Below are 19759 nucleotides of genomic sequence, written 5' to 3' on the forward strand. Positions count from 1 at the left end.
CTTGAATTTTAATGAATATAAGTATGTATTAAATCTTCGCCTTACTAAACAGATGAGTCTACAATATACTAAAAATATTAATACTGAAAAGATTAGCGAGGCCCCGTACGCAAGGTAGGACGTTCCATTCACTTGACGTATAGGATTTATATAATATGTATTGGTAATTATACAGTTTAGGAGCCTCACCTCAAATCTCGATGAAATTATGCTCAATCGACGCGTTTTTGTACGACAGGAATCAGGTTATGATTCCTGTCATACCGACGCCATGTAGCAACACTGAACATGTCCTGCGGCCACATACGCATGCTCAGTGGCCGCACGCGCATGCAAAACTGCGCCAATTTTAAATATGATGACTGGTCAATCATGCGGAATAATCAAGCATCTTTATTCAAGCAGTTAGGTATCACGCTGGGAGTTTGTTTAGTTTTATTATGCGGGGGAAGGGGCTCCGCCTATTTGTGTACTGTAAACACATGTATTATACACATGTATTATATATACACATATGTATTATACACATGTGTATATAAACAGTACACAAATAGGCGCGGGAGGGCCTCCTCACTGATTTTAGGACACGCCTTCGGCGTATAGATTAGTGACGCGCTTTAATAGTATATTGTGCACCAAGGGGCGAAAGTAGCGTTTTTCAGACGAGTGTGAAGTTTGCCGCCCGAGCCGAAGGCGAGCACCTCGGTGCACACGATATTTTTCACAATACCTTTACGGAAAGTCAAACTTTCCGTGGAGTTGTTGTAAAAAAGTATTTAAGTGTTTAAAGCGCGTCAACTAACCTATGTAGGTTAGTGACGCGCTTTAAAACTATTTAACTGTACAATAATATACCTTGTTTCGCCCTATAGGCAAAGAGTTTATGTGTTAGAAAGCATAAATATAAAATACGATAATATATTATATCTAATAATTAAAAAAAGTAACGCGTGCAATAAATTACTATTATATTTCATAAAATAATTTAGTTTTATATTACTATGTATATACAACTGTACAATAATATACCTTGTTTCGCCCTATAGGCAAAGAGTTTATGTGTTAGAAAGTATAAATATAAAATACGATAATATATTATATCTAATAATTAAAAAAAGTAAAGATTTATATTATATTTATTTTGAGCTTTAATACTGCATATCTCGAAAACTAGAACAGTTAGCCCTATAAGACCTATATAATTTTTTGTTCAGCGTAAGAAATACTACCAGAAACCACAGTCAAATCTGGGCGCCTCGGAAATCGTACTATCCCCAGCATAACATATGATTATACACTTGCAGTAAAGTCACTACGCTATTGAAGAATATGAACGTAATTTCTTTATATCGAAGTCAAATTATTATTATTCAGTCAAAATTGTTGTGTTTTACATTGTTACGTCTTAATATGTTACTTTTCATTTATTTGAAATGCCTACTATAAAAATTAATAGCTTTACACAATTTTCAATGTCCAATAATCATCAATTTGCCACGTCACATAATAAGTATGTAAATCTGTTTGATTGTTTATTCTATTATATTACCATTATTATAGTTTTTCCTAAGAAGTATTCACACAACAGATTTCTATATATTTTTATTTTAATATTTTAATACATTTTAATTAGAATAGCATACTATATTGCTTAATTGTTAAAGAGGCATCAAAAGTCGGCCTCAAGTCGTCGAGCTACAAAAATATCGCGCTAATTATATTTGCTGCACAGCAAACTCATAAAGTACATGTAACACTCAAATGGATCTTGTTAGATTAAATCTACTTATCTTAAAAGAAAACAAACCCAAGTTTTCTCCTCAATTTTGATGAACTTTGGGTATGTTACATTACAGATAAAAATAAGAGTATTTTTTTAGTGCTCTTACGCATGTAAAAGAAGTGACACACTCCATCGGAGAAAATCAATTCTTATGTTTCTAATCTAAGCGTATATCTCATCGAAACGATAAGAGATAGGCAAAAATGTTTTAACTGAACTTTTAATGTACACGATCTTATAGCGACGCGCGACGCTTCTTTTATGATATATGAAATCGTGATTAACATTATGTTACTGGGTGAATGCATTTATTAATATCACCATGCTGCATCATTCTAATTAACTTTTTTATTTTTTTGAATAAGCCTTGATACCAAACTAATCCCATACAGCATGAAATTTTCCATGAATGTTTTATAAATATTCTTTAGAATATTCATGAATTTTCTATGAATGATCTATAAATGTGCAATGAACGTGTAATGTCCCGCTTTGAATGTCCTTAGAAATTTCTGTAAATATTCTCGAATAATCTACAAATGTTTTATAAATATTTCCGCATAATCCATAATTTTTTTATATATGCAAAATATATTTATGGAACATTTATAGCTTATTTTAGGAACATTAAAAATGGGGTATCGCATATTCTGTATACATTTATAAAACAATTATAGGATATTTGTGAATATTTGTGAATTTATTAAAACAATCTTGGAATACAGACATTTTTCTTAATATATTTGGGAATATTTACAAACATTTGTAGATTATTCGAGAATATTTTCAGAAATATTACTTCAAAAAATAAAATATGTTTAACCCAATCAGCAATAATTGTGTGTTTCATGTTTGAAAGATTTTTTTAATATCTGTAAAATAATATAGGTACATCTTGATATTTGAAAAATATACATATCTTGCGAATGTCATACTCTTGCTTCGCCAGAGACCTGCTTATAATAGCCCTCAACTGAAATTTACTTACGAGTTAGTCTTACCATCATGCGCCGCCTAGCGGCATCGTTCCAAACTAGCACGGAAAGATGCGCTACTATGCATCTTTTAATTAAGAATATTTCATAATATTTTAAAAATATTTAAAAAAAGATTATGGAACCAATAATAAATTTAAAATATTTTTAAATATTTTGGAACGAGATTATAAAACAATAAATATGTGGATTTAAATTAATATTTTAAAAATATATTTCAAATATTTAAGAAAATATTGTCTGGGTGATAAAAAAGAACACTTTTATAAATATTTTTAAAAGATTCTTAAAATATTCTTAAAAATGTTATCACAAAAGGTTTTTTAACTTTTTTAAAATATTTATAAAACCATTTTAAAATATTTCTTGTAATACTTTTATAGAAATATTCAGAAATATTTTTTAAAAACATTTTGTGCTGTATGGGTAGGTCCGAAGTTAGAGGGGGAGACTGTGGTAAATCGCTTACAGTAATTACGACGATTAACGTAGATACTAAATTTTTATCAAATTTTACGGGAGACCAGTGGCAACTTTCTACCTGTATAGATACATACCTGCTTGTGCAGATACTCCATTGAAATAATTATATTTATTCCAAAAAATTTTTATTAATGTTGATTTCTACGGTTGACAGATACTTATCATATTTGTTTTCTTATTATCTCGATCGTTATGGAGGTTCTAGGGTTGAATATGCGCAAAACGTTTGCAGAATATTCATAAAATATTCTTGAAATATGTATAACATATTGTAGATACTTCAAGAAAATCACGAAATATTCTATAAATATTGCAAAAAAATTTCTAAAAAGTTTTTATTAAGGGGTTACACCACTGTAGAAGTCTAAAATAAAGCGTTTTTTTGCGATTTTTTTTTGGATGGAAGGAAAAGTAAGAGGATAATAATATTCAAGGATGTAATTAATCATGTTTTTAAGTATTAAAAAAAATATTTATTCAATAATAGTACAAAATGGCGACGCTGCCATTCTCGCGAGACATGTTTAATTTGACGCGCTCTGCGGCACGCAGTATAACTGACGCAAATTTGAATATAGAAAAAAACAAAAAATTTTCTTTTAATCTACATGAGTATAGCTAGAGAAATACGTAGGGAATTTTGAAAATATTAATTTTTGTGTGATTGGCGAGCATTTGAAGTAAACAGTTCAATTTTTGACAAAAAAAAGGGGCAATCATTTGTTAATAAATAATGTTAGAATCAACTTATCGAAAATCCCGTACGTATTTCTCTTCGGAATGTTATTTTAAAGATATGGTCAAAATTTGGAGTGAATAGAATGAAAATTGTTGGACTTATGCTGCGTGCCGTTTTAAAAAATCGTGTTTCGAGAAAAACGCCTTTAAAGTTTTGAGATGTGTTATGGACGGGAAAAAATGAAAAATTTGACTGTTTAAAAATTTTTACCATTAATCTGCTATCCCTGGACCATAAAACTGCCCTTCCCTGCTTAAATATTCCTCCTCATTTTCTTTCCTCGTCGATTTTATGCTGGTGCGTGCCTGTTTTGCCGCATCTGTCAAAGACTGCTCGGCGTGCTTGATCCGCATAGCATCGGTTTCAAGGCAAAAATTGTATGCTTGGAGGCCAATATCCATCTCCAAAACTTTCATAATTTGCAGAATGTTAGTCAAACCGTCGTTAAAATTACACACAGCAATATCAGTCGCTACTTGCAATACTTTTTTGCCACTTGAGTAGGACTTTCGTTTCAAAATGCTTTAACTGAACACAAACTCTTTCTAACGACCTCTGTTAGTGTATTAAAGAAGTTAGAAATCAAAAGGAAAGTCATTAGGCTGTACCCTTCCAGCAGGTATCTATGTACCGCAGGTGGTCGTTTTGGAGCAGTCCGACGTGCTTGGGAAAGAACTCGGAATTTTAAAGAAAAAAATTTGTACAGGTATAAAACTTTTTTCCCCTTATTCTAGAAGGTTCAAAGCATCTTTTAAGCCAATAAAAAAAATCGATTTTTTTGAAAATTCTACAGTGGTGTAACCCCTTAATGTTTTCCAGAATATTTATATAATGTTTCAAAATATTCTTTAAATATTCCTAGAATAGTTAGAATGTTTTCAATATTTTTCCTGAAATGTTTATAGATTATTTTAAAAATATTCTACTAATATGTAAAAAATATTCTATTAATATTCTGATTATTTCATGTTCATCGCAATGTTTACAGATTATTATCGAAATATTCATAGCAATTCTAGAAAAGTTTCTTAGAATATTCATAGCACATGCTATAAATATTTAAGAATATTAACAAAATGTTCTGTAAATATTCTAAATATTCTATATTTGTCAAAATATTTATAGAACATTCTATGCATTTTTAAATGTACTACATTTATTAGAATATTTGTAGAATATTCTATGCATATTCCGAATAGACAAAATTTCATGGAATATTTATAGAACTTCTACAGAATATTCTGAATGACCCGCGGAATATTAAAACATTTATAGATTGTTTATAGCACATTTCTTGCATATTCCATGCTGTATGGGATGTTCGGTTTATTTAATTGACTTTTTAAACTATAATATCTTAATAAATACTCGTATATTACTATCATTATATGTCAAAATTATATTATATGCTTATTATATTTACGCACATACACATATTTAAAATATCTCGTGCCGTAGTATAGTATTTTTTCCCCAGTCAGAAATGATTAATCAAATCGACATCATGCATTCGATGTTGATGCATCGATGAATCGTCAATGTCGAATACTGACTAGTATTTTTGTCATCTTTGGCCTCAATGTATTCACCATACATTGTTTTTTTTGTAATTGTTTTTATGTTAATTGAGTAATCATGAATATTTTTATAATATTTCTATGTCTTTCGGCCAATTCCCACCTCCCTCTTCTTTCTCTTTCTATTCACATCGAATACGTAATATACACAGTTGGAAAATTTGTGTTAAATATAACATAAATCACATGCCCCAAACGGTTCACTCAAATTTTTGTGTTAATTTAACATAATATGGATGTGTTAAATGGTAACACCGATACTATGTTAAAATATTTTCACAGAAAGGAAATGTAATTCTGATCGTAGTTTGAGGTTAATTATGTGTACAATTAACATAACTTTTATGTTGAAGTTAAGATTGTAAGAATAAAATTAACACTCTTTTTCTGTAAATTTTTATTCCCACTTCTGTTATAGAGTAAAATCAACACTCTTTTTCTGTAATCTTTAACACATTTAATAAATATGTTTAAATTGTGTTACTTTTACATGTTTTTTAAATTATTTTAGTAATTTTACATTTTACATTTGTTAAGTTCAATTAACATAGCAGGCATATGTTAAATCTACACATGTATGTGTTGCTTACTTTACACAAAAATTTTAACAAGGACTTTTTTAAACAAAAATACACAAAATTTTTTATTGTGTACATATATGTATATATTATGCTTTCCGATTTTGGATTAATTCGAAATAGAGTTAGTCGCAAGACAATAAAAATCTTACAGAAGTAGTCTCAATTTCTCAATTAAAAGCAATTGTGAAGCAATTGTGATGACGAAGCAAGGTCGAAGATGACAAAGATATCAACTAAACTAGTATTTGGCATCAACTATTTATCGATCCAATTGACGTCAATTCAACTAATAATTTCTAGGTGGATTGTTAATCTTAAAAAGCGTATAACAATTAATATTGCATTGAGAAATTGAAATGATATTTGTTATGACTTATCTTGTTTAACTTAAAAAGTAAACAGGAGAAGTGGTTATTTGTGTTAGACAGATATATTCGATTTATATATTGTAGATATTCGATTTCTACATTATTATATTTTATAAAGTATAAGATTGTTTAAAGATATGGAAAATTATTTATACGTTCTAAAATATTGTCTATAAGATAGAGAAATATCTCATAAGAACTTATAATCGCGTTTATAATGTTTGCGCATTTTGTATGTTTACAACTTAAACTCTTCTTCTCTCAAACTCACGCGACTCATGCAATTTACACGGAATAAACTTGAGATTGTCCCACTGATGTAGCATTTTTGTAAAAAATCATATTTTCTTAAATTATATTAAAGTATATTATAAATTATGTGTCATATGTGCTTTTTATTCCTATATTTATTCATATTTACCTATACACATATTATTGCATTATTAGCAAATTGATCTCATATTTTTTAAATATAATACGGTATATGTGAGTTCACTATAATTACATGTTTTACAAGGCTTTATCTAAAATTTTTATTAATAAATTCCGACTAAATATCATTTTGAGGAAAACAGAGCGTTGATAATAATCGACACACTGACCTGTAAATTGCTTCGACTTTGGTCGTTTATTTCACTTAAATGCTCACTTCACTGTGCCGTTTCGTAAAGCCTCCCGCGAAGTGATACACGCAGAACGCATAAGTGACAGGCTATATCTACATCAGTGCTTTTTTTATACTCTCGAATGAAATTGCGAGTATACGTATGTTTTCATTCGACACTGCAGATGACGACTGTCACGAACACGACATATGATCTGCTTGGTCACCATTTATACCAACGAACTTCCTGATTTATTCTTAGATAACTGAGACTTGGCCAACAAAAACGCATGTCGGTTTATCTCTCAATAAACCAATAGACGCTAACTTAAATGAGATAACATAGCGATGATAACACTCGTGTGATCATGAACTGAATACGACAAGCAGTTAGAAGCAGTAGAAGCGTGTACTTATCATCCTGGTATTGAGGCAAGAGAGGGGAACAATCGTGGCGCAGAGATGTGCGCTGGTCTAGTGAGCCGGAGAACCGAGTTCAAATCCGACCAAGACGGTTTTGTCAGATTTCGATTGCCACCTCTCGGATGTCAGATGGGATGGCAACCCACCGAGAGTATATTGCTTGCCTAGCTCTCTATATTTAGAGAGGGACCCCAGGTTGGGGCAATGAAAAACACGTGCGGTTTTTAATTGTGCTATACTCTTGTTTCATTAAGACTGGCAAACGTTAAAGGAAATTATAAATAATCGTATATATTATAGGTATATGAATGTGTGAAAATATGTAATATATTAAGAAAGAAAGATTTCAGAGGAATGCATGAAATTCATCAGATTTTGCACAGAAAAAAAGCCTACCTTTTGTTAAAGTAACTTTTTGTTAAACTTTTGCTACTGTTGCTAAATTATAGCTCTCCCTGCAAAAAATACTGCTTTTGCTGCAAAAAATGTTAGTTATCCCTATTTTACAATTAAATTTGCTATAATAGCTAATCCTGTGAGGATGTACGATTTCCAAAATTAATTCATGCATTATTCGTCGCCGTCCATAATACCGTCATCCTAAACTTGAATAATTTTTCTGAACGGCGAGAATATAGTGGAATTTGGAATTATTCACGAAGGTCGTCTATCATGAGCGTTATCTCGGGATATGAAATTTATATGTGATATTTAAGGGAAAAAAATCTCCGCGGATTTCATGCTCTACGTCAATATATGCATCTCAGTCAATATACATATTGTTCTTTTATTGAATAGATGAAGTAAAGCAACATTTCATCAACGTACTGATAATTGAACTGGCAAATGCATTATTTGCTTATTATATATTTTTGCCTGCATGTACATTTAATTTATTACAAAATTGTGTATATTTCGCATTATTGTTCTCTTAAAATATTTATTCTTCTTCGATTTCATGGCTAAGTTAAGTAAAAATATGAATTGTCTATTGATCTCTCAAATCACATAAAAATTTTTTCACAACACCTCCACGGAAAGTTCGACTTCCATGCCTAGAGAGAGGCGAGAGTGGTCAATTTCACGCCAAGGCGGCATAGCGGCATAGCAGAAAGTGGTTACTTTCCGCCCGCTATGCCGCTTTGGCGTGAAATTGACCACTCTCGCCTCTCTCTAGGCATGGAAGTCGAACTTTCCGTAAAGATATTGTGAAAAATATCGTGTGCACCTCGGGGCGAAAGCTTTTTCAGACTTGTGTGATTTGCCGCCCTCGCCTTCGGCTCGGGCGGCAAACTTCACACTCGTCTGAAAAACGCTACTTTCGCCCCTTGGTGCACAATATACTATTTATATATATTTTTTCATTTTTACATGGTAACTACTTTTTTGATAACATATGCGTCTCTAACATTTTTCTACTTAACTTATTTCACTGTACTGTTAATGTAGCTCAGATTTAAATAATCAATAAAATATTAATCAAATTTCGACATTTACAATTTTATGATGATTATTACAAAAATAATTTAGTAAATTTGGAACTGAGATATAAAAAGTTGATAACATGTTAACTATCGTGAGAATTTCCTGTACGTAATCTTAAGTGCGTGAAGCATCACGTATGTTACTAACAATAAGAAACAGTTCGTGTATTTAGAATATAATATAATATAAAAAAAGCAAATAACGAAAGTAAATTATGAGGAAAAGAAGTTAAATATTTCTGCTAAAATATTTCTGCAATGATTTTAATGTCGGCTATCACCCAGATATAGCAAGTGATTGCTTATGATGCTGGCAACTTGCTGTACATTTGCTTCAATTGATTTCGAGTAATTTAATATTTGAAGCAACATGCAGGCAACATTGGATATATGTATTGCCAGCAATTTGTCGGCAAGAGAGCAGCATCAAATTTACTTCGCGTTGCCAGCAATATGACAGCACTGTGTGATTTTATGAATTATTACAGCAACATGACAGCAACAGCTCGAATTTTGAATCAGACGATTTTAGACCGCAGCGTAAGTTGACAACAAGTTGCTGGCAAGTTGCTATGCAAAATTGTTATATCGTGAAGGCATCAACTTGTCGACAAATGCGGACTCAGTTGCCACAATTTTGATAGCAACACATACTATGTTGTCGGCAACATGCTAGCAACAATGCAAACACGTTGCTATCTGGGCATATATTATCAAAATGTGTTCATCTATTCCGTATAATGATAACAATATATCGATACTATATCGATACTATAACGATGAACGATAACAATAATCACAGACAATGATATTTCAAAACATTTATTCAAACAATAAGATTATTTATACAAAGTATGCTTATTAGACATTTTTAACTTAACGATATAGATTCAAATTAATACGTAATTATATATTATAATATAAAGAAAAGACTGTAAAATGTATAAAATTAATTAATTATTTACACGCAAATGATGAATAAGTAAGTAGTCTGCATTTCATAATCGCACGCAATCTCTAATAGAATCTTGATGTATAACAGATGATATTTTGATCTCCAACAATTCGCACAAATTTTTTAGCTGTTCAGGAAGTTAATTGACGCGATTATAAAATCACACAGTAAACGTTACGACATCCGCGCAAGTCATCGTTGTCTGTGATTAGTCTCTATCTTGATTATATCATGTTACTCGATTTGACAGCGTAATTGGATTATGAGCGTGGCATTGCAGCATTGGAGTAATAAAAAAAATTTTATCATGATGCAATAATAGATATTTACCCGTTTACCTTACAGCAGATGCTTTTTCCTTATATCCCAGACTTTACCATTGTGTACTCTAATTATATGAAGAGGATATAATAAATAATAGATATAGGGGAGACCGGGGCTAAGCCGACAACGGGGCAAACTTGACACTAGGCTTTTTGCCAATTTAAATCTATCGTAGAAACTTGCCTTTCCTACTGTAAATGCGTCTTTATGTGCCAGTATTATCAACGGAATTTGGTAACATTCTGAGTTATAGTGTAATTTTTAACGCGACATAAGCGTTTTTGATAGTGAAAAGTAATTTTTCTGATCTCTCGAAAATGTCTACTCTTTCATCGAGCTTTACTCTTGCGAATCTACCGGTAAGTGATTTTGATGGGAAATTTGATGCTCTATATGAATCCGATAATCGTTTTTTGCATATTTTCAAAATTTTCATGTTTTTGAAGTGACAAAAGTGAAAAACGACGTCCGGGGCAAAGTCAACACCACGCCGTTTCGTCGGCTCCCAGTAACTAACAATGCTTGTCATGCAGCCGTATGGCTCATGACAAATGTATGCGCACGTCCGATCGCGAGTTTACCTGCATTAATTGTTTTTCAGACATGAGTTTAGATGAAGATAATTGAAAGTTCAACAATTTTTGTTCTTATTATTTCAAATGATTGTTCTAGCTACTTTATTCCAAATTTTTGTACTTTTTAAATACACAATAAACAATGTATTTTCATTTTCAGACAGTAAAAAATAAGTTCCAGATCAAATTGTGTCGATCAGACAAAGTGTTGAGTTTGCCCCGGCGGGGTGTCGAGTTTGCCCCGGCATTTTTCAATTCGAAAATTTGTCTTCGCGTCACTTTTCTTTTCCTGGCGGCAAAACAAAGCGACGTACAGCAAAACTTCCTGAATCAATTTTGTACCTGAAGAAACACTCTTTAAATATGTACCATTGAATTTGCCTAAAAATTTTAATTAAATATTAAAAATTGTCTTTGAAAAAATAGTGTCGGCTTAGCCCCGGTCTCCCCTATTATAATTATATTTATGAAACCTCTGCATATTCTTGTCTATGCACGTTTATGTATGTTTATGTACGTACATATACATACATATACGTCTTTTTGTAATATAAGAGTATAAGTAAAATTTTTCATTATACTTGATAATATATTATTGTACGTGAAGTCACCAGTTATTCTATTTTTATAAAAGCAAGTTAGAGAATAACATACTTTCGTAATTGTATAAAGAATACTTACATATAATTTTAATATTAAACAAAAGAAGATTGTACTGTCTTTATAAAAGCTCGTTGATGCATTTTATTAAATATCTTTGTTTAAAAAATAATTTTAACTTGTATCGCTATGGCGTGTTATCTCTTTAAGAATAAAATATTTAATCTGATATTGCAAGTCATGCCGTTGTTGCCTGTTATCTCTTTAAGAATAAATAATCAATGTAAAAAATATCAAGATAAAATATTGAATCTGACATTTAATCTTGAAAATATCTAATCTGATATTTAATCTTGAATTGAAAGATTTTTCAGATTGGAAAAGTCAATAACTTTGATTATGGTATAACACCTTATATCGTTTATTTTTAATTAGATAAATATAAAGAGATTAAAAAATCAATAAAAAGTGTGCAAATTAGAAACTTGCACATTGCTTCCTCATCATTACAGATTATTACCATTGCTTTTATTTTATTTTGCTCACAAAGCTCCTCTTATGAGGAAGCTTGTATTTTATTTGATGCATAATTATTAGTATTTATTAGTTTGGCTTCTTCATAGAGGAAGCTTTATGAGCGAAATAAAATAGGAGCAATGGTAGCGATCTTTAAATGACGAAAAAAGAGGAATAGATAAAATAAAACTAAAATAAGTAAGTTTATTGATGCTTTTAGAATATACAGTTTTTAAATATCTTCATGGTTTTCGTATCTCAGGATAGGACTGGAAGACTAGAGAAAAAGAAAATATTTATGTATTGTACATATCTGTGTGAAATAAAAATAAATTAGTATCTATATCTGTAAAACAGGAATAGAAAATAATTATTAATATTGCATATGATAATAATAATTTTTTTTAATAGACGCAAATTTTTTTAAATAGACTTTGAGATTTGTATGTTTGGTCTGGTTCTAAGATTAAATATTTCATAAAATAATATGCAGAGATTTTTTAACGTGCATATGCTACACATAAGAAAGAATATAAGAAAAATTAAGAAATAGGTATATAAGAAAGCAGAAGATATTTTATAATTAGATATTTTATAACATATTTTAATTGATTCATTTAGAATACCCTTATAATTATTGATTGTATTTATTGTTACACTGTAATAATTAGTTATAATATCAAATCATTTATTTATATGTTTCAGAAGATAACGACGCGGAAAGTGTTGCATCGAGGGAGCTGACAACTCGAGAGGACAGCCTGAGAGGAGGAGGAGGCTTGGGAGCGGCATCGGGCGCCAGCGGAACAACTTTGCGGTAAATATTATTTATTTTGTGTAAGAGTAATTTTGTTTGTTTGTTATTGAGCCTATTTGCTTTACCATGATTTAGAAATAATAGTAAGTTAGAAGAAAAGAAGTAATTTAGTATTTTATAAAAATTGATTCTTGTAAAGATCATTTTCCGAAAATATATAATTATTTAAATAAATACCTAATTAAATAATGAATAAAAAATTCAATGCGCATAAGAATTATGTTTTAAAACATTAGATTTTTTGAACACTATTTTAATATAAATTTGATATATTTATTTGTTACAGAATTAACGTAGCTACGTGGCAGATATAATTCCGCTGTTGCACATCAGGGTCGGTGAGTGATAAATTAATATGTCTATTGAGGTAATTGATGATAACTGGATTTTACACCAGTTGAAGTAGTAATATGACGTAAGATCCGATATATATTTATTGTTATAAAATAGAAGATTTCTTTATAGTTAATTATCTAAGTAATTATTTTAGAATCGATCAGTTACACATCACTTAAAAATAATTTTGAAATAACATATCGTACAAAAAATAATTTTAATAATTTACAAAATACAAAGAGAGATATTTTTATCAATTCTAATTGTGTGAAAAATTTATTATCCTTTTCGGATCTTACGTCATTCATCCGAATTTTTCTGCATGCTTTTGAGATGAGATTTAGCAACGAATCGTTCGAATCGGTGAAAATATGCATATGGGCATTGGATTCTGACGTGTCTAGGCATTTTTTGTTTATTTAGTTTTTAATTAAAGTTTTATCTAGTAAAGTTACTCATATTATAAACTTCAATTATTATAAAATTTAAAAGTTTAATATAAACTTCGTACTCGTAATCGAATCTTTTCGAATCAAAATACGGTCGACATATAGATTTTTCAAATTCAAATTTGTTTTTAATTTGATATATATTTTAATTGCTACGAATAAACGCGTGCAAAGAATAAATGCGAAATTAATTTATATGCTAAAGAAATTATTATTTTGTTATTGTTTGTTTTTAATTTTGTACTTAAATGATTTAATTAATATAATAGCCCCTTCGCGACGCGTTCGTGTTTCGCGTATTATACAAAAGCGTAATCTTATTGGCGGCGATGATTAGCCGGCAGCCGAAGGAGTATTTCTCCTTGGTGCCGATCTCTGCAGGCTATATGAAGCCATGATACGACCAGGTGCCATAGTATAAAAGGTGAGTCCAATCTGGCTAGAAAAAAAAGACAAAGAGGATCAAGGGTAGGTTGGTGTATAACACCTGTCAATTTATAAATGGTATAAAGACATATAAGTATATATAAATTAAGACTATAAGTAATCTCTTGTATACGTGCCATGCGATTGCACGTGATCAGAGGCGAAAAGATGCTGTCTCGAATTAAATTTTTATCCCGCGTAAATTGAACTCCCAATAAAACTTCTAGACGGTCCTGATTTAAAACTAAATTCGCGCGCGCTTTTCTGATTTCGGGTAATCGCGATCGTAACTATAGGTATACCTACCCTATATACGCGGCTAGATGTATTTTAAATGCGAGAAAGATGCGCCGCCTAGCGGCATTGTTAGAAGAACGTTTGTTGAACGGAAGGAAAACGCTTGTCTTACGGCGCCGGATAAAGCGTTTCTTAAGCGTTCTCAAACCGTTTGCACAAACGCCCTACAATTCGCCGCGTTAGAAGAGCATTTGCTGAGCAAAGGGAAAACGCTTGTCTTACGGCGTTAGGAAAAGCGTTTGATAAACGTTTGTAAAGTCTGACAGCAAACTCTCTATACGAAGTTGTATCAGCGTTCACTAAGCGTTCTCTGAAAAGCGTTAGCTTAGCATTACAGAATTTTCACGAAACGTTTTATACAGCGTTTGATAAGCGTTCCGAAAGCGTTTACAACCCAACAGCGTTGTGTAAGTGTTCTTACAACGTTTGAAAGCGTATAAACGCTCAGAAAACCCTCACCAAACGTTTGTCAACGCTCTATAAGGCTTCTTATTTTCGCCAGGGATGTACTTTAATAGTTAATGAATCTGATTTTGGCACGAACGAATATCTTTTTGCATCAATTGAATATTTCTTAATAGTTAAGGAATATAATTTTGGCACAAAATTATATCTAGTTGCATTAATAGAAGATTTCTTAATAGGTAAGGAATACGATTTTGGCGCAAACGAATATCTTTTTGCATCAATTGAATATTTCTTAGTAGTTAAAGAATATAATTTTGGCACAAAAGTATATTTTGTTACACGAAAGATTTATTATTACTGGCCACGGAGGTAGAGATAAAATGCTGTATTATATCAAAGACAAATGGCGAATTACCAAATCAGCGTGTGAAATATTTGTTTCCTGTTGCCAAACGTGTAATAGAAAAAGAGTAGCTTCAAAACTCCTGGCAACTTTCGTTGACACATGAGCTCTACTTACATTAATAAATAATAACGTATGTAATAATGTGCATGTGTAATTAAATGTTTTGTTTACATTTGCAATGCTATCCAATGATCATTTTTCTAACTGCCCACAGCGTGTCAGGCCGTTAGGCTAACAGCCGGCTTTTAGCCTAAAAAAGAGGCTGAATTTACTAGGCTATTACGCTAATTCACGGTTTATTACTCTATTGGCCTGCGTTTAGCTAAGTTCCTAGGATTTTAGCTAACGGGCTGATTTTTCTATAAGCCTACGACATATATATATATATATATATATATATATAATAAGCATGCATTACAAATCTATATATATAAAGGAAGATGTCCTGACTGACTGACTGACTCACTCACTCACTCACTGACTCATCAACGCCCAGCCCAAACCCCTGAACCAAATTTTTACCGAAAGTATATGAAATAGGGGTAGAATTTTCCGGGGAGTGCCACTATGTGTATAGTTTTTCGTTACCGATTTCCTGGAAATCGGTTTTTCTAATTTTTCTAATTTTTCTAATTTTGTGTATAGTTTTTTGTTCAGGGGTAGAATTTCCCGGTGAGTGTTATAAACTGTATAGTTTTTCGTTACCGATCTTTTTGGGAACCGGTATCTTTTTGGAAATCGGTTACGAAATTTTTCCAATTTTTTTTTAGGAAATAATTGAGTGAATCTCAAAGAATTGTATACGACGGAATTGAATTTCAGTCGATAAAAAAGTAATATTTTTCAATTTATAGCATTTTAGAGAGGGGGAGAGAGAGAGAGAGAGAGAGAGAGAGAGAGAGAGAGAGAGAGAGAGAGAGAGAGAGAGAGAGAGAGAGAGAGAGAGAGAGAGAGAGAGAGAGAGAGAGAGAGAGAGAGAGAGAGGAGAGAGAGAGAGAGAGAGAGAGAGAGAGAGAGAGAAAGAGAGAGAGAGAGAGAGAGAGAGGGAGAGAGAGAGAGAGAGAGAGAGAGAGAGAGAGAGAGAGAGAGAGAGAGAGAGAGAGAGAGAGAGAGAGAGAGAGAGAGAGAGAGAGAGAGAGAGAGACTATTTGCGTGTCTTATTACATATGTCCTCCAGGGCAAAGCCCGGGTAACCAGCTAGTTTGTGTATATATGATGACCTGAAATGTTTAACATGTAATTGAATGTAGACATTTTATTGAGAACACAGAACTATTCTGAAATGTTTTTTTATTTAAATATTGTTTTATATAATACATGTTACTAATTTCTGGCGGAAATCATGCAGCGACCGCCTGTCGTATGCGCTGCATATACGGGTGGTACATTGTTATAGTTTTCGTCAATTTTGTACACTTGAATTTTCTTAATTTCGTGTCCTTGTAATCTAATTTCGTATGCTTTAGCATGACTATTTAACCCTAGTGTATCACAAATCTTATACGTGAAATAAACGCTAAATTATACGATAAGGACCACCATACATTTGTCATGCTCATATATTTTGATTTAATTTTAAGTCTTAACCCCATGCTGGGAATTAATTCTTTGAAGTCAACGTGGCTTGTAATTATTTCTCCCAGAGTCTTCATGTCGCTTATGTCATTCTCTGTAGAATAAAATTAATAACAAAACGTATGTAAGTACAACAAAATTAAACAATTGAGGCACTCAAGAACAGTACTATATATCCCTACTGAAAATAATCAGGTCATTTAACAGGTGATTTAACAGGTGATTTATCAGCTGATAAATTGATAATGAATCAGGTGAAAAATTTATCTAAGAAATCAGCTGCAAAATCGGATAAACAATTAAATTAAAGTTGATTGAAAAACGTTAATTGCGAAATTTGGTATAGATACGATGATCGAATTCTACGATAATCGAGTCGGTAATTTTAAAAACATAAATGGACAAAGAAAAATTGACCATTTTTCTTATTTAATTATATGAAAAACAAATTATTAAAATGTATTATTCGAAATACACGATAGGTTAAGCATTGGGTAAATTCAAAATTAAATCAAATGAACTAATTAGAAAAATGCGAAATTATTACAGTATGCGAACGTTATTTAGTCAGTTAATAATTGTCTTAAATCAAGAAAGTAATAATTAAATTAATTTCAAGTCGAATAAAAAGATTATTCAAGAAATCAATGAAGAGTAATAATACAAAATAAACATAACAAATAAATTGACGGAACGAATAACGAACCATCAAAATTCAAAATAATATATAACGGCAAATCTATAGTTAACAACAAACATTATTTTCAGTAAGGTATCGAGCATTTGCACTTTCATTTTTTTCCCGAACATTCCAGAGCTTTTCTTTTATTTGTCGCTCTCTCTCTCTCTCTCTCTCTCTCTCTCTCTCTCTCTCTCTCTCTCTCTCTGAATTGTTTAAAACAATTAAAGTTTTTTTTATTTTTTGTAAGGTAACGAGCATTTGCACATTTTCATTTTTTTCCCGAAAGATGAAAAAGAAAACGTGTGTTACACAGAACTATCTAAAACAAATGCGCGATATATGCGAAAAGGTAACCTGTTTTTTTGTGCGAGAATTGCTAATGCGGCGAAACACACGCTCAACTGTTCTTGCATCGAGTTTTGTACTCACCCTGTAATTTCCTTAAAATGTCCTCTTTGGCCGGTAGATCGCACAAAAAATCTTCCATCTTCGTCAACTTCACAAATATTAAATCAATCACGATCTCACGGCACTCACGAAATTCGGTAGACTGACGCCATTACTCTGCGAAACCGGCAGGAAGAGCAGATCGACGCGCGCACTGCGCAGCATTACGCGCAAGACTCACGGAACCGAGCACGAAACAAAGCAAGATTTCTTATCTATTAAGAAATATAGAGTTGGCTCAACAAATCGCATTCGTTTCACTCAAAAAAACGAATTTATTTGATCCAACATCTACACACATTTGTATGAAATAAATCATGTCAACTATATCGCCGAGTTGACACAAATATGAATGATAAAGTAAATTAGCAATACCAACAAAACATTTATTTATATTAAATATAATTCGTTTGCTTGAAATAAATATTTTAGAAAAGTGTCAACCAAATATATTTAATTGGCATAAAGAAACCTTTTTCTCAGTGCAGAAAAGGGTCGAAACGTACGCGACGTATATATCTTTTGACTATTTTGTACAATAAATTTTATCGCGCGACTGCCCATTAAGTTCGGCTCTTATTGCCTAATTTAATTCAAATATTTTTATAATTTTATTCAATTATTATTTGATATTCTGTATATGTAAAGTATAAATAAACACTTCAAAAATTTAAATAATAAAATAGCTTTATTAACATTTAAACTTGTATCTACAGTTTAGTTATGCTTCATATATATAAATATAAATAATAATAATTTATAAAATTAATAATAATCTTTGAAAAATTCATTATCCAAAGGTATGAGAAATGACACTTTCAAAAGATAAATATACATAGTATAAATATTATTCTAAAATATACAAAATAATTCCGTTACAAGATAAATAAACATAGTAATTATAATTTTTTTCTTTGCTAGAAAAATACACAGAATTCTAAAAATTTGTTTTAAAAAAATTTGAAATATGAAAAGGAAAAGCAGCAATTATAAGTAGGGGAGACCGGGGCCTAACCGTCGCCGGGGTTGAACCGTCAAATCAAATATCTCGGAATCTGTATATTGTGCGAACTCGCTATTAACATTGTAAACGCTGCTTATGGTACCCATGTGACCAACGGAGTTTCGGCAGGTTACCTGCCGTGTTATGATTTTTACGAGGGCAAACGTGTTTTCGGAAGGTGAAAGTTACATTTTCTGCGCGTGGAAATTTTGTAATATCTGCAATAATATTTGCTCTCCAAATCTCGAGGTACGTGATTATAAAGAGTAATGCATGCTGAACACGAATCCAGTGTAGTTTTTTCATTATCGTTGATGTCTAATATTTCGTGGGCGATCAAACCTGAAACTTGTGTTTGGGTTTAATCCGTCAGTAAGCAGTCCGGGTGCATTTTCAAGGCATTCTCGGGCATTTCCAGGCTCACTGCATATGGAATATGGATGAGACGGGAATTACAACCGTTCAGACACCGAATAGAGTCATCGGACGTCGAGGAGTGAAACAAGTCGGGCGAGTGACTTCTGCGGAAAGAGGAACCCTCGTAACTATTTTTTAATAATGTTTTGCATAAAAATTTTGAATAAATTTTTATATTTTTCTCTTAAAAAACAATTATTAAGATGTATCTTATCATTTTTCAGGATTAGATGTACGTATATGTATTGAAAATGCAGTGTGACGGTTAAACCCCGGCATTTTTTAGATTTCAATTTTTCCACCGTTGTCGTTTTTGCTCTATACCGGTTAAACAAAGCGACGTAGATAAAAATTTCCTATATAAATTTTGTAGCTAAAGGTTCACTCTTTATAGTGGTATACCACATTTAACTAAAATTATTTATTTTCTTGTTAAAAATCGGCACCGAAAAAAAACTGACGGTTAGGCCCCGGTCTCCCCTATACCTC

General features: G+C 31.5%; 1 protein-coding gene across 3 annotated transcripts in view; it reads right to left on the minus strand.

The window, feature by feature from the left end:
- Positions 1–19360, minus strand: part of LOC139778501 (uncharacterized) — a 32839-nt gene extending 13479 nt beyond the window's left edge. Inside the window, exon 1 of one of the 3 annotated variants that reach the window (XM_071716440.1) lies at positions 19196–19360. Coding sequence is in view for 1 of the 3 variants with exons in the window: in XM_071716438.1 (XP_071572539.1) it covers positions 17833–17890 (58 nt within the window). In the remaining 2 variants the exon portion in view is untranslated. Of the gene's footprint in view, positions 1–7128; positions 7489–17832; positions 17943–19195 lie in introns of those variants that run through there. The other 2 variants (XM_071716438.1, XM_071716439.1) reach the window with 2 other exon arrangements.
- Between the last annotated feature and the right edge of the window lie 399 nt (positions 19361–19759).

This window comes from Temnothorax nylanderi, unplaced genomic scaffold, assembly GCF_030848795.1.
Source record: "Temnothorax nylanderi isolate EJ_2023f unplaced genomic scaffold, tnyl_v1.0 TNYL_tig0185_pilon, whole genome shotgun sequence".
NCBI classification, from domain to species: Eukaryota; Metazoa; Arthropoda; class Insecta; order Hymenoptera; family Formicidae; genus Temnothorax; species Temnothorax nylanderi.